The sequence below is a fragment of the Peromyscus maniculatus genome, chromosome 17 (assembly GCF_049852395.1).
Source record: "Peromyscus maniculatus bairdii isolate BWxNUB_F1_BW_parent chromosome 17, HU_Pman_BW_mat_3.1, whole genome shotgun sequence".
Taxonomy (NCBI): domain Eukaryota; kingdom Metazoa; phylum Chordata; class Mammalia; order Rodentia; family Cricetidae; genus Peromyscus; species Peromyscus maniculatus.
Window position 1 is genome coordinate 38,240,638 of NC_134868.1, and position 15,383 is coordinate 38,256,020.

Sequence of the window (15,383 nt, forward strand, 5' to 3'; positions counted from 1 at the left end):
TCATGGCCAACACATCTTTTTATTCAAGAGGGCTTTTGAAAGTAAGTATTCACTTGTCAAACAGGGATTTAATAACAAGAATTTCTTGGTATACTTCCAGTAAATGCCTAAAACTGAAAACTCCAATTTATCCAAGAGAGAGAGGCTGGTACACTTCAACTTTACAAAAGGATTCATTTTTTGTTTGTTTGTTTAGTTCATCTTTAGTGAGCTGGCTTTGATGGGGGCAGGGGCCCTCACCAAATGACTCACTGTAGGAAAATCTGAATGGCACCCAGTTTTCCAGGAGCACCTCTTAAAATATGGCATTTGTCACAGACAATATCCAAATCCTAGGCAAGCTGGAAGAAAACGCTCTAGCCACCACCAAATGGGTCACTGGAGAGAAGAGCTTGGGTGCCTGGGTCAGTGTGCCCAGGAACCAGCTGTCAAAGTGACCAACCACAGACCCTTTTTCCTTGCATATCACCCTGCTTGTTTCTTGGTGACAATATGCAGGATGGGCGACCATGTTGAACCCAGACACCACTCACCCTCTCATTGCCTGAGCGTTTCTGTGCTCTACTGTGTGACCTCGACAGAAATACATTCCAAATCCACATCACCAGGCTCCTGCTCACACATCTTAAAAGAAGTTCTCATTCAGCATAAATATTCAGTTGACGACTAATCAGAAGTGAATACTGTGGCCTAGAAGTATCTAGCACAAAATTCCTATGAAGACAGTATTAGAACGAGCGCACAGCCAGGCACTTCCGGCAAAAAAAAAACTTGTTTCCTCCTATTTCCCTCTCTACTTAATAAAACTGGTTGAGCACATTTGCCAGGATCTGTGGGCTTCATAACTTCAAGCCTTACTGCTTTAAAAAAAAAAAAAAAAAAAAAAAAAATGAGGTAAATATCTATCTGCAAAGTAAAACCGACACATAAACCAGTCTTCCCTGGCCGCGGACGCTGCCGTTATTGCTCTAGGTTGGAGTGTTGTGTTTGCTTTTAAGGTGTATTTGAAGTCGTTATTGCCATTCTAGCTGGCCCTGTGGTTGGTTAGCCAAGGAGAAATGGATGAGGACGGAGCGTGGTCACTTGGCCCCCCCACCCCACTGGTCAGTCCCTACTTAACTGCCCACGGTGTGGCTTGTCCAACCCTGGCTGAGGGTGGGGGTGGGGGTGCCAACCCTGGACGACTTAGTGTTCCCGAGGCTAGCCCTAACAGCTGGGGGACGTGGTGATGGGGCTGTGCAGGTAGGGCAGGCTACTGGGGGCCGAGTGCACACCCACAGACACGGGGAAGCTGAAGACGAACTGGGAGGTGGGCGTGGGCGTGGCCTTGCCCCTCTCCCGCAGGGGCCCCGAAGGGCTGGCCGCCTCCGCCGCGCACGACGACGACGTGGTGGTGGTGGTGGTGGTGAGCACCTGGGATTCGAACTGCAGCAGCTGCCCCATGAAGCTGAAGTTGGGCGAGATGATGCTCCGGCGCTGCTTGACGAACTCGAAGGCTTCCTCCAGCCTCACGCGTTTCTTCATCATCAGGTAGGCCAGGCAGATGGTGGCTGACCTGGAGATGCCCGCCTGGCAGTGAACCAGCACTCGCCCGCGGCAGTCCTTCACGGCATCTGGGGCAGAGAGCGAGCGTGACACGGTTAGGGCCCTTGGCAGACTTCAGGCACCACCACTGGCAGCGCATGTGTGGCAGAAGCTAAGACATGGGAGTGGGGAAGACAAGATGGACCGAAGGATGAGGGGCGCTCCTAGGGAAAGGGGCAGCCGCGCTAGCTAGACTGAGGACCAGCCCATTCATTCTATAGTATTTTCCAGGCTCAACAACAATAAAACGTGTTTTTAAAGCACACACCCAGTCGGGCGGTGGTGGCGGCTCATGCCTTTAATCCCAGCACTCGGGAGGCAGAGCCAGGCGGATCTCTGTGAGTTCGAGGCCAGCCTGGGCTACAGAGCGAGATCCAGGACAGGCACCAAAACGACACAGAGAAACCCTGTCTGGAAAACCAGGGAAGTCCCATGGCAGCGCCAGTTAGGTGAAAGGGAAGAGTGACTCAAAGCTCCTTTCGTCTCCCTCTCCACACAAAAGTCTTTACTTTGCACACATTTGCATGCAACGGGGTGACCGGGCATGGGTAATGGCTTCCGATCCCCACCACACACGAAGGCTGGTATACTGGGTTGGAATCCCCACGGGCTCATGTACTGAGCGCCGCTGGTTGTGCCCTGAAGCCTCCTGGAAGGGGTGGCCATGCTGAAAAAAAATGGGCGAACTAGGGGCGGGCCTTGAGGTCTGAGAACCTGACCCTACTTCTCATGCTCTCTACTTCCTGACTGCCGGTGTCATGGGACAGCTTCATACTCTCCTGGCACCAGGTCGTCCCCGCTGTGATGGACTACGCCCTTCTTAAACTGCAAGCCGGAGTCCTTTCCTCCCTTAAGTTGCTTTGTATCCAATAATTGGTGAGCGCAATGGCGGCAATACAAGGGGACTGCCCTAGCCTGCATGTAATACCTGAAGTCCCCACCCGCCGTTCCCTGGGGTTCCCCCTCCCTACCCTGAGGGCGGGCTGGGCAGCCTACCGATGTACTCGATGGCTTCCATGAACCAGGAGCTGATATCAGCCTTGTGGTTATCTTCTACGGGGATGCACTTGTACTGGAAATGTCCTTCAAAGTGGTTGGGACAGTCCGAGGAGACATTGAGCAGGGCCGTGATCCCCAGGGCGTCAAGCATGTCTCTGCGGGCAGCATGGTAGGCACTGCCGAGGTAGAGGAAAGGGAGGATCTCCACGGGACCCCCCTGCAAAGAGAAACATAAAGAAGACCTCAGTAAAACACGTCCCGCAACCAGGACGATGGCTGAAGTACTGGAGCTCTAGAAACAGTAAGACAACCCACAGGACTTCCTAGGGCCTGGGGAAGAAACCTGATAATAGGTAGAGCTTTTCTGGCTCTTCCTTACCGGCCTGGGTTCAGCGGGACTCCAGTGGGCAAGGTATGGTCAAGTCCGCACCACCCTGCTTCCCATGACAACTGAGGCAATACATTGACCGTGTGTACGGCACACTCAGCCACACTGGGAGTTTACCCTGCTAATAGATCATTGGAGCCATTGTGTCATGGGTTTAGGGATCTGTTTGGGCTGTTGTGTTTACAATTAGCCTATCAGAGACGAGATGTCTCAGATAAGAGGAGAGAGATCATGGCAGGTGCGATGCCCTAAACACATGGTAAGGTTTATGGGCAGAAATGGTGGACTCCATCTGACTGGAGGGTGGATGGGCATGGGCTTGAAGGAAGTGAAATGGCCCAAGCTGACTTTTTTTAGGAGCAAGGCTGGCACTCCATCTGACTGGAGGGTGGATGGGCATGGGCTTGAAGGAAGTGAAATGGCCCAAGCTGACTTTTTTCAGGAGCAAGGCTGGCACTCTGAGTCCACCGGTATTTTATAACTTGCTGGTAAATGAGGGAGAGCCTGGCTATCATGGGAGCCCAGCAATTATCCCAAGGCCTCATCTTTTCCAGAATATTCTCAAGATCCCTCTAAGATGGGTCCAAGTAGCCCTTTCCTCTTGTCCAACTCATACCTCTGGGGTCTAGAAGCCAGACATGCTGGGTACCTGCCTATAATCCCAGTCCCAGGGAGCTGGAGCACAATAATAATTTCAAAGGTAGCCTGGGCTACAAAGGGAGACCCTGTCTCCAAACCAAACCAAACCAAAATAGAGGCTAAACCAGAAGTGTCTTTTTTTCTTAACTAGAGATAATGAGAGAGAGAGAGAGAGAGAGAGAGAGAGAGAGAGAGAGAGAGAGAGAGAGAGAGAGAGAGAGAGAAAGAATTCCTAGCAATAAATACACCTGACCTAGAATCCCACCACGATACTCGGGGTTCGCCATGCTGTCTTCAAATCAAGGAGTTGTGTTTGAAGCTTGAAACTCAGAACTCTCCTAAGAAAGTTCCTTCATGTTCTCCTGCCCGGCCTGTCTTGAACTCTGCCCAGGGTCCCACTACACCTACCTGGTCGTGTAGTGGGGTCCCGCAGGAGCTGCAGCCCAGGTCCAAGGACTCAGTGGCACTAGGGGGCGCAGGTGGTGGGATGGCTGCCAGGGTCTTGGTTTTGGAGCAGAATTCTGGGTACTCAGAAGAAAACCTCTCGTAGCCACCTTTAAAGGAGAAAAGTGGTTCCGGTTAGTGGAGCCACGGGGGCCTTTATTTAGGAAGTGAGGAAGACCAAGGAGAGCTGTTGGCTCGGTGTGTGCCACTAGGTGGCGCTGTGGGTCTAGAGATAACGGCTGCAGAGCCTTTCTCAAAGCGGTTTGTTTGGTCAGAGGACCATAAAAATATGGAGGGTGGAAGGATGTTGGGGATTTCGTTAATGCATTATGGACAGAGCCTTCAATTTGAGATTAAAAAAAAAACACAAAGGAAGATGCACAACGATATGACGGAGGGATTTTCTAGAGTACCACGTACAACGAGGGACCCATGAACACTTAGGCGGACAGCCAGCGGTGCCCTGCCTGGGTGAGGATTCCCATCTGGTATCACCAGCGTCAGCCCTTCCTGATGTGAGAAGGAATGGGGGCGGGGGGGGGGGGAGCGACTAAAAATAACTTGACACGAGCCCTTCTGAGTCTCCTCAGAGTCGGAGCAGATACCAACTGCGCTGTCTCTACCAAAAGGGCCAGGAACAAAAGGAAACTCGCTTCCATCACACAAACCGCCTCTGCTACACAGGTTAGGGGCAAGAAAGGATTTTTCTGACCCGAGTGTGGATGAAGCCTGCAAAGTTTATCGGCGCATCTTCTGCAGAAGGAAGGGTTTTGTAATTTAAAAAAAAAAAAAATAGCACCAGTTATCTGGGACAGGGCGGGTGCTGTCCCACAAGAGCCTGGGGGCAGGCGTAGGTTAGACCAAAATGCAGCTCTTATGTTCTAGTGACCTCCAGGACCAGAAATTATACCACTTCAATACAGCCTGCATGTCGGGACAGACCCATACAACTGGCTGAGAGGTAGGTGGTCACACAGTGGTTAGCTCCTACCCTGTGCCTGGCCCTGCCGGAAGGCACCTCTGGCATTATGTCCTCCAGCTGTTGACATCGACTACCACCCATGGGCTGACATGTGACCGGGTAGTCAAATGCTTGGCTCCTAAATTCCAACCCTAGAAAACTGCTTCCTGCTGCTTCAGAGAGAAAGGAGAACTCTCTCAGCCACATCACAAGGGTTTCAGAAGCAGGGCACCCATTTTTTTTTTTTTTCCTCTCTGACCGGAGGCTCTGGCTGGCCCTCTGCTCGCTCCCTCCGGATATAAAAGGACATCTCTGTGGTCAGAGTTCTTCCTGCTGAGTCACAGTGGCCAGCCTCCAAAGTGGGAAGCCTGCAGACCTGCCACTTACTGCCAGCCAAGAATGTGCTGGTGGCCTCGGTGGCCATAGCACCCAAGACGCAGGGCACCCTCCCCCTCCCATCAGAAACCCTTTATCTTAAAGTAGTAACCCAGAAGCAGCAGAGATGAGAATCTGAGGTCTGTCACCAAAGGCCCTTGGTCTCTGCCATGGCCCCCATTAGGGAAAGGAGACTGACTGAACACCTCCATTAATAAAGTCCATTTGCCCCTCTGTGTACTTCTGTTAAGACTTCCAAGTTAACGATCTCTTTGTCGATTGACATCCATTTAAGCAATCAAAAAAATATTATTTTTTAAAGAGTGAAGTTACCAATGGTTCCTGGCAAAAAGCTTCCCACCCAGTAGACAGGCTCGGCCAGCCTCACCTAATAATCAAGGGTGGGGCTGCCCGCTGGAACCCAGATCCCAGGGCTGAATAGCAGGCCCCTCCAGATGTCACTCCCAACCATGGAAAGGGTACAGGGCCCGGCCAGCCTGAAGATCCAGAAAGGATACAGGCTCTGCAGACAGGTCACATCTGCTGTGCACACGGCTACCGGCCATCCTCTAACCTGTCCTGGCCTCCCGCTTCGAGTCAGTAAGAAGTGATTACTAATCTCCCCCGGCAGGAAGTTACTGTGGCACACGCATTTGCCTGCCTGGCAGGGGCACCTTGGGAGAGGAGCTGCTGGCTTTGGAGAGCTGTGGGCAGAAAAAGGGCAAGTCCAAGTGAGTTATCGCTTCCCAGGAGGAAGAAACCGTTAAGTCCTTGCCTCCCGTGGCCATGCCTGTTAAGCCTTTTGGATGACACCTGAATTCCTAAAAACTGGATACTCCAAACAAGGGGTACACATCCTATGTGCCAAGCGGTCCTGTTGAAAGCATGAAGAACTCCAGGGTTACACATAGAACAGACAAGGAAACCACCTGGGAAGGTTTAGGACAGGGGCCATCCTTAATGCCAAACTTATCAGGAAGGAGCCTTTGCTGTCCATTCGCACTGGCTTTTTTCCCTTGGGAACTCTGCTGCCTACCCCAGATGGGCTCTAAGACTTCTCACGTACACACAAGAGATCCAAAAGAGTACTTAGTGCTAACACCTTTGCTCCTGGCCCAGACAAGACCCAGGTGTTTCCGGTGAGCATTACAGAAAACCATCCACACTTCAAAGAAGCAAAACTTGAGTAGCAGAATGTGCTGCATTTTTAAAGTGTGTCAGTTTATGGAATGTCCACCAGGGTACATGTAACCCTCTTTTCTTGATCATGACGTAAATTTAATGGCTCTGGTTTTATTGGGACAGGGTCCCACTCTGTAGCCCAGGCTGGTCTCAAACTCATGGCAACCTTCCTGCCTCAGACTTCCCACTCCCCAAGTGCTGGGATTACATATATGAGCCACCATCCCCAGAGCAGTGGTATGTCTTACAGTGTGCAGGGAAAGAAGTCTGAAAACATTTTCCCGCCAGGCTCCTAGAGAACCCCATCTTCGTACAAGTACCATATGGCCACTCTTTGTAGTAAAGAGCCAATTTTACCCAAAACTGACTCCACCATACCCAAAAGGGCCAGGCTTTCCTTTCCCACAGCTCCTGCACACATCCACAGAAAGTGGAAGCCGAGCATGATGGTATATACCCAGTCAGTCTGGCCATCACTGAAGCATTGGGCATCTGCTGAATAAAATTTCCTAACATATGCCAACGAATTTCAACCTGTTTTTCCTGTGTCCTGTTGAATGTAATTGCCTCACAGATGTCTTAAAGGTCTTTATTTAAGGAGTATACTTCCTAAGGCTGGGGGTGTGGTGTAGTTCAGTGGCGGGGTGCTTACTAAGCACATGTGAAATAACAGGTTGGTTCCTAGCACTGAGGGGGGAAAAAAAATCAAATAAAGAACTTATGTCCCCTGCTTATTATCTTTCAACCTGTAAATCAGGAATGGAGAATTAGGCATGGCCTCCACAGGGCTTGTTTGAGTTAGCCCCATGGCCTTCCTAATTCTTTCACACTCATAGCAAGCATTTCAGAGGATAAATCATGAACACAAGGACCTCCTAGCCATAAATTCGCCGCTCTAGTTGGCTGCCGGGCTCGGCAGAAATGGAGCTAATACACATGAAAGTGCTTTATAAGGGCCAGCTGACGGGTGCTGGTAATACCACCATAACAGGGTTCCTTGAGGGGAGTGGCCGTGGTGCCAACTCCGGCCGTGGATCTTAATGAGGCTGCCACTTTTTCCTATCATCCTGTCAATCAATATTCAGAACACCACCTGAGCCCCCCCCCCCCCTCTTGCTCTGGCCCAGAAGGGAAGTCTAGGTTGTCTCAAGGTCATGTGCCTTTGGGAACCTCACTTTAACCGGGCAGTCTTCAGGCTATCCCTACCGATGTGGCCTTCTGACCTTGTGGTTCCCAATTCAGAGAGCCTGTCCTTGCCAGGCCAGCTGGCTGAACCCCCTGAGGCCTCGCTTGAGAGATAGCTCTTCCCTGCAGCCCTTCCCTGTCCTCCCACACTATCTGCTCCGTCCAGCAGGCTGGCCTGTGACAGAGCGACTTGTCTTCCGGCCATGTTCCCTCTGCCAGGAACTCTCTCAGGAAGGAAAATTGCTCTCCCCTTTTGCGGGTTCTGAGTGTCTAAAGGAATTTCTTGGCTCTTTAAGGACTAACCCTTCCTACAAGATAAGAAGCTCTGATGAGCTTAAGAATCCAGGAGAGCCGGGCGATGGTGGCACACACCTTTAATCCCAGCACTTGGGAGGCAGAGCCAGGCGGATCTCTGTGAGTTTGAGGCCAGCCTGGGCTACAGAGTGAGTTCCAGGACAGGCACCAAAACTACACAGAGAAACCCTGTCTCACAAAAACCAAAAGCATCAAGGAGAAACTCATGGACACCTCTGCCTGTCTTTAGTTAACTTTTGTTGGCTGCAAACATCCAGCTCACCTGAAGTCATGTGTGCTGTGTAGCCAGTGCCACTGAGGCTTGGAATTCTTGCTTAAGTCCTATCAGTTTTATAATTCTAACACTCCCCCATCTTTTCCTCTCTGGGACATTGTGTTATACTTACAAACAGAAAAGGCCAGTCATTCTCCCTCTGGGACAGGTAGGCAAGCCCCTGAGCTATGCCCCAGAGGACACTGGGGAAGCAGAAGAGACAAGCAGGGCACCAGCAGAGGTCCTGGATGATCGGCAGCCCCTCCCTCCCCTCCCCGCTCCCTCCTCTCCCTCCCCCACTCAAGTCAGGATCAGGTCAAAGACCTGAGAGCAGGCGAGTTTTAACCAAGAGAGAAAAGCAGAATGTCTGGATGACCTATCCCCCAGTTGCTCAAAACAGACCCCTGGATAACTTTGCAATGAGGTCTGAATAAGAACTGAGGTCACGAGATAAATTCTGGAGGGGAGGAAAGATGGAATTGTTCAAAGAAGATCTGTCCCGTGTGTGGAGCAGGCTGGTCAAGAAATTCGTAATCCAGTTGCCTCGGCCTCAGGTTACCAAAATCATAGATCATAGGCACTCACCATACCAGGCTAAAATCAGCGTGTGTGTGTGTGTGTGTGTGTGTGTGTGTGTGTGTGTGTGTGTGTATAATAGATGAATGAATGTGTCATTGAGGGTACTAGCGTAGTAAAGAATCATTACTATTAGGGTAAGAAATTTCTTTTGTCTTTTAAAAGCCAGGCTTTCTAAAACTCCAACCTAAACATTTACGGAGGGGGAGAATCAGAAAGAGGTATACCGAGATAAAAATCTGAAAAACAAAAGTTTTAGAAACTGTCCCTAAAATGCCTTACAGGATTTTTAAGTAAGTGCTCCCCCGTGATTTTTATTAGCAAAAAGGAAACAACAGATTCTAGTTAACTGCTTTTAGCAAAACTTGATCGCTAACAGCAAATGCACAAGACTAACAACACTTCAATGAAGTTTAATGCCTGCTTTTAAGCAATCTTGCTTGTGAAAAGCCACTGTTAACTACTGACAAAAAGTAACCAATCATCCTTTTTAAGTGACCAAAATAAATAGGAAAACTGAGGTTTCTTTTAAAGCCAACTAACTAACTAGGGATTGGGGGGAAGGTGGGGGTTGGGTGGGGGGGACCACGACAAATTGATCGATTGCTTAGGCCAGGAAGGACATCATTTCGGAAACTGTTGTTTTGTCTCCCCAGGGATGGCAGGCACCCACCATGTCTCCCACTGTCTGCCCGCACACTCCACCAGCAGCAGAAGGAGGCCCTGATTGCCCAGATGAGCCAAATTACCCCCTTTGATAACTAAGAACAAACCTACCCAGCTTCATATCGGGTCTCTGAGCCATGATTCTCTCTCACCAAGCCTCATCTTCCAAGCGGCGCCCCCCCAACCCCGTGTGTGTGTGTGTTCCCATAACTGCTCCTTCCTACAACGGACATTTTCTTGCTGCCCTCTCTACCAAGGCCGGTCAACAGCTGGCAGAGAGAAGGGACTAGCTTGTGGCTCAGTATGTACGTCGACATAAAACTAAGGCTGGCCGACAGATGTTCGGTTACCTCTACAGAGCAAGCAACAAATATTCCACCCCCACCCCCACCCTCATTTTAGGCTCTTGCTCCCAAGGGCAGCATGTTGAACTTTTAGCTAGGGGTGGTGGTGAAGTTGGGGTAGCAGCTGTTCCCAAACAGATGAAAACAGAGCAGTCCAGGCCGTGGCTACCTCAGAGGACTAGGAAGTGGCCTTTGGCTTTTGAGGGGCAAGGGGTGATCCACCCTGCCCATAAGGGCAGACGACAAGGAGGTGGGAAGGCACAGAGATCAGTCAAGTCCCGCTTGAAGGAAATGTCTTTCTGTGGGCCAGGCTTCTGGCCACCCATTAGGGAGGGGACTGTCATTTTGCCCAGAGGCCACCTGTCCGGCCGGTCTTTACGTCAATATTTGCCCTGAAGCGTTTCTCAGAACTGGTCTGGCCTCCCGGTCTCCGGATCCGAATCAGGGCCGGTAGAGCGCCGCGAGCCATGAGATTTAACCTTAAAAATATGCTTCCCTTCCTAGGCGCCAGGTCCGGGAGCCTGCGCCCCGGAAGGAAGCCTTAAAGGGCTCAGGGCGAAGGCCCACAGCTGCCGCTCCAGGGCGGTCCCCTCCGGATTTCTTCCAGGAAGAAAAACAAAACAATCCCTGACTCCACGTGGGGCTTAGTTGCTTCCAAAGCCAGAGTAGAAAGGCATCGCCCCGGCTCTCTGTCTCCAAGGGCTGAGGAACCGAGAACAGCCTAGGCTCCCCCAGGGTACCTTCAACCCCAACACAATTTCACCTCTCCCACCCTCGCGATCTGGATCCGGGGAGAGCCGGCAGGCGGGAACAATAGCACAGACCCGCAGCCTGGGGTCCAAGTAGGACCCCGCCGAGGGAGGGCACGGGACCTGCGCCTGACCCGGGGCTCCCGGGTACCGCGTGGGGCTCGGCTCGGACTGCTGATCCGGGACGAGCCTTCCGGCAGTCGCTCCTAAAACGCTTTAAGGCGAAGGCTGAGAGACTAGGACTAGCCTGGAGGAGCCAAAGGCGGCCCTCGCGGAAAAAGAAAGAAAAGTCAGCAAAATCGCCTTAGCAGTTCAGCCTCGGGTCAACAGCAGCGTTTCCCCAGCAGCTGACGGGTCAAATGGTCAGGAAACAACTGCGGAGAACAAAGCCCCCCGCTGTTCCGCCGGGCCAGCCCCGCTCGCCCGCACCCCAGCCGCTCCCCGGTGCTTTTCCGAAAAGCTTTCTCCCCCGGCCTCCCCTTCCTTGCGGTGGAGCGATTCCGAGAGGAAAAGTCTAGAAGAGGGGACGAAGAGCCGCGACCGGGGAAAGGGGCGGCTCTCGGAAGGCGGGGATCCGAAATACCTCCGGGGTTCAAAAGCGAAGACCCGACCCCGTGCGAAAGAATGCGCGGAATGCGGCGGCCGGAGGTAGGGGCGCAGCGCGGCAGGGGGCGCCCGACCCCCGCGCTCGCCGCCCGTTCCGCAGCCCCAGGCCCGCACTGCCGCCGGGCTAGCAGGTGCGGCGAGCCACCGGTCCCTTTCTCCAGCGACTTGGGACAGTGTGCGATCTTTTTTTTGGGGGGGGGGGGGTGTCTGACTCCTCAATTTGACAGACCACCTTCTCTCCGGCCGCCTATTGAGGCCAGGGTTCGCTTCAACCAGGCACGCGCCGCCAGCAGAGTCGAAAATGGTGTGTGAACAAAAGGTGGTAATTCTCCGCTGCCGGGATTAGCAAGGGGAGGCGCGGTTCTGCCTGGCGTCCCCCGAAACTACACTCCAGCCTCTCTGCTCCAGGAACCTAGGTCTAGCCCAGGGCAGGAGGAGTTGGCCGACTTCCAGAAAAGCTGAGTTGGGGCAGCGAGAGACACGAGATAACGTTCCCGAGATCTGCAACCCAATTCTCCTTCCTGCATTTACCAAAGGCAGGATTGTGCACGAACTCTCGAGGCAGATTCCCACCTCGGCGTTCACCTCCCTTCACTCCTCTCTAGGGTTCTCGGGGGTCACACCGAACCAACAGGCCTCTCTTGTCCCTGTGGGACTTAGGAGCGCGTTCTCAGCCCTCGAAGCTGGGCTGAGCAGAGGAAATCGCTGCCAGCCCAGCACCCAGGCCAGAACCGTTCTTGTAAACAAACACGGCTAACTCCCGGAAGCATGCGGGTTGCAGGTGACTGGAGAAACACGCCAGCACGCCCCCCCACCCGACTTGGGTTCAAAACCACGCACACTGACACGCACGGGAACTCCCCGCGGCCCCAAGTCACTCGGGTACTTCTTCCCATGCCCGGCAGAGCGCAGGCCGCCAAGTCCCTTACACACCTACCCATCAGCTCGCGCCCGGGCGCCCACGTTTACCTTTCAGCAGACAGATGTCTGTGCGCTCGGCGTTACGGCGCAGCGCCTGCACGACCAGCGACACGGTGCTGTCCTCGCGAAGGCTCTCGGCGCGCGGGCTGCGCTCGTCGTAGACGATGACGGCCGAGTAGAGGCCAGAGCGCAGGCGGGCGCGCACTTCTTCCTCGGCCGGCAGAATCTGCTCCAGGCTCACGGAGCCCTTGGCCCTCCGCCTCACGATGGTATTGCAGCGCACGTTAACCGAGCCTCGGATGTAGCCCGCGCTGTGAGCCAGAAACGGTCTGCAGTCCAGCAGCAGGCACTTGCCGCTGCTCAGCAGCCCCAGGGCGCCGTGGCTGCCGCTGCCGCCCGCGCCGCCGCCGTTCTCATCTCGGTTCATGAGCCTTTTGAGCACGCTGCAGTCCATCTCCCGCAGTTCCTCCATCGTCACCATGTCGCCGGGAACCGCAGCAGCTGGGGAGCTGGAGAAGGAAGGCCAAGGGCACCCAGGCCAACCAGGCTACAAGAAGGAGCAGGCGAGGGCTAAGAGGGCGCCTGTCGAAGTGGCCAAACTTGGCCCCAGCCTCTTCTTCTCCCCCACACCCCTTCCTTCCTCTCCTCCCGCACTCTCGACGTTACATAGCAGTCCGAGCCTTCTCCGGCTCCAAAGCAGGCAAGGCGCGCGGCCCCCGGGGAAAGTGGCCGAGGAGGGGAGTGTGTTTACGGGAGAGAGGGCTCCCCTCGGTTTGCTGCCTCTAGTGTGTTTTTGCTAGCTGGGCTGCTCCTGCAGCCACCCGCTCGGGCGCCGCCGTTCCACGCAACACCCCGCCGGAGCTGCGCGCACTGCCCCAGCCAGAGTTTCGTCCTCGGCTTAGAGATTTATTAATGCTCGCCGGCTCTCCCGGGGGAGGGAAGAGTCATTACTACCTCTCCAGGCCCCGCCCCCCCGGGCGAGCTCCCCGCCCCGGCCCCGCCCCGACCCCCGCTCGTGAATGGAGCGCCGGCCCCCTCGCACCCAGTCACGGGAACCCGACGTCACAAAGAGAGGAGTAAACAGGGCGCTCGGTGCTCGCTGCCAGGCCCATTCATAAAACTGAGACCTAGAGGAAAAAGGAGGCAGCCTCCGACCCGCCAGCGAGCCGGCAGCTCCCAGACTTTGTGAATGGAGCTGCGGCGCGTCTCCCTGTCCTTCCTTAGCCCCGGAGCGCGGCGTCCGCGCAGAGATAGTAGCGGGTGGCGACGCCGGCCTAACCCAGGCCTGGGCTCTCGGCTTGGAGGTCTTCGGCCTCTGCGATGTCCTCTCCCCGCCCCCCCCAACCCCGAGTCTTCTAGCTCTCGCTCCCGCAGCTCAGTGGACCCCAGCGCGTTGCGGCTGCCGCTCCGCAGAGCTCGGGACCTCCTCTGGCCGGACTGAAACTGGCTCCTCGGGTCCTGCCGGTTGTGCTTTGTTTTGTTTTTTTATTATTCCACCCCCCCCCCAGACGTTGGTTTAATATACATTAGCGTGATCGATTTCCATCCTGGCCCATTATATCAGCTTTATAGCTTCCCGTGGAACGTGGGCAAACCCCGACTTCTTAGAAGATGAAAGGGAAGGCCCTCGCGCCAAAGCCCAGTAACAAAAGAGAAGTGTGGAGTTTGTTACTTTACAACCCAGAGGGGGCGTTAATTAGCCGAATGGTATGCCTATGCTGGAGAACTGGGCCGCACTCCGGCCCAAGCTTCCTATAACATGTTTATTTAGCTATGGTTGGGGAGGGGAGAATACCCCGACGTTTTCCGCTGGGGTGGGGGGAGTCCTCACCTCCCTCTTAGTCACACGCGAACTGTCCTCTCAGGAAATGACTATTAGGGTCCACATTTGGTGCTTAAGGAAGATACTGCAAAGTGTCCATACGAAGACCGACCTTTTGAGCAAATTTAGTAAGCTCGGGAGGCAATTCGAGTTTCTCCATCCCTCTTTCCAGGTCACGTAGTACCCGCACCCCGATTTTACTTTGCCAGAGGCATTTAATTTCCCAAGGGCTTGCTTTTGGCAAGAGCGGGGGTTTGTGCGCGCACGCGGTGGGGACCTTCCAGAAGCCAAAAATTATTCTGCCGAGATCTTGCCAAGTCTTGTTAGCAAGAATTAATCACCGAACGAGGGGATTACGGGGTTCGCTCGCGGCCTCGGTGGCGGCGAGGTCGGGTATTCCATTTCAGGTCGCGGGTCGAAGAGGACCACCGAACCCCCAGGGTCCTTCCTGCCCAGTTCAGCCCTCTTCTCCTGGCCCGCTGCCTTGTTCCCTGCGGAGCGGCTCTCCCGAGCTCACCTCCAGCCCCCATCACCCATTTCCAAGGCCTTCTTCTACCTGCTCTCCATTCCTCCTGCGCTCTGAAGTCCCCCACACCCGGATCTGGGTCCAGTGGGCTGTGTGGGGCGCTGATCATCCGTGGAGATCTTTCCATTTTGCCTCGGGTTCCAAAATGGCACTGCAATGTTCCTCCTGCCTTACATTTTTAATTTTGTTCGTGGATTTTTTTTTGTCAGTTTAAAAAATAAATTACATGTGGATTAATTTGTTGTTGACGTTTTTTAGTGACCCCCCATCGCGCCTTAAATTTTGGCGCCTGGAGTGCGTGATCACACTAATCCGGGCTCCGGAAGGAGCCGCAACAGCAAACTGACGCAAGCAGCCTGGAGCAGGGTCTGGGACACCGGTCACTCTGGCTGGGAGGGCAGCAAGGGCGCGCCGCACCAGTGAGGAGGGCAAAGGGGGCTTGGTCCTGCTTGGTCCAGTTTCTCTAGCTGCGCGGGGGTGGGGGAGTGGGGCTGTGAGGACATCTCATGCTTCCCCCTTTGCTAGCCCACCATTGGGTGGCCCTTTCCCAGGTACCTCGACAGCCCGGGGCCAGATTCGCGCTTGTTGGGGGTGGCTCCCCGCAGTTTACAAATCCCAGCTGGGAGCAGGCCCCAGCTCCCGGAGCAAGGAAACAGAGACTGCTTTACAAAGGCTTTGACACAACCTTTCTCCAAGGAGTCTCAGTCCGAGCCAGGTCTGGGCCGATTCCACCCGAGTTACAGGAGTGGGGTGAGAGTGGGGGGGTTTGTCCCCAAGTGGCGCTGGCCACGCTGGGCTAGCCTTTGTCTCCCCTGCGCTAGGGAAGGCCCCCTCCCCCCGCCGGCCAG

At 54.2% G+C, this 15,383-nt stretch overlaps 1 protein-coding gene across 1 annotated transcript; it reads right to left on the reverse strand.

The window, feature by feature from the left end:
* Dusp4 (dual specificity phosphatase 4) lies at nt 1–14,764 on the reverse strand. Its single transcript, XM_006973956.4, has 4 exons — nt 12,236–14,764; nt 4,019–4,164; nt 2,581–2,800; nt 1–1,613 (listed from the first exon to the last, which is right to left on the reverse strand). The coding sequence occupies exons 1-4, from the start codon at nt 12,666–12,668 to the stop codon at nt 1,207–1,209; spliced, it is 1,206 nt and encodes a 401-aa protein (XP_006974018.1). The 5' UTR covers nt 12,669–14,764; the 3' UTR covers nt 1–1,206.
* Between the last annotated feature and the right edge of the window lie 619 nt (nt 14,765–15,383).

What these genes read in the sequence shown, in the direction of transcription:
- Dusp4 (XM_006973956.4), bottom strand. Translation starts at nt 12,668, where the DNA reads ATGGTGACGATGGAGGAACTGCGGGAGATGGACTGCAGCGTGCTCAAA. An exon ending in GGACCCCACTACACGACCAG is followed by an intron (nt 2,801 to 4,018) that starts GTAGGTGTAGTG and finishes TTCTCTTTGCAG; the next exon opens with GGGGGTCCCGTGGAGATCCT. An exon ending in GGAAGCCATCGAGTACATCG is followed by an intron (nt 1,614 to 2,580) that starts GTAGGCTGCCCA and finishes TCTCTGCCCCAG; the next exon opens with ATGCCGTGAAGGACTGCCGC.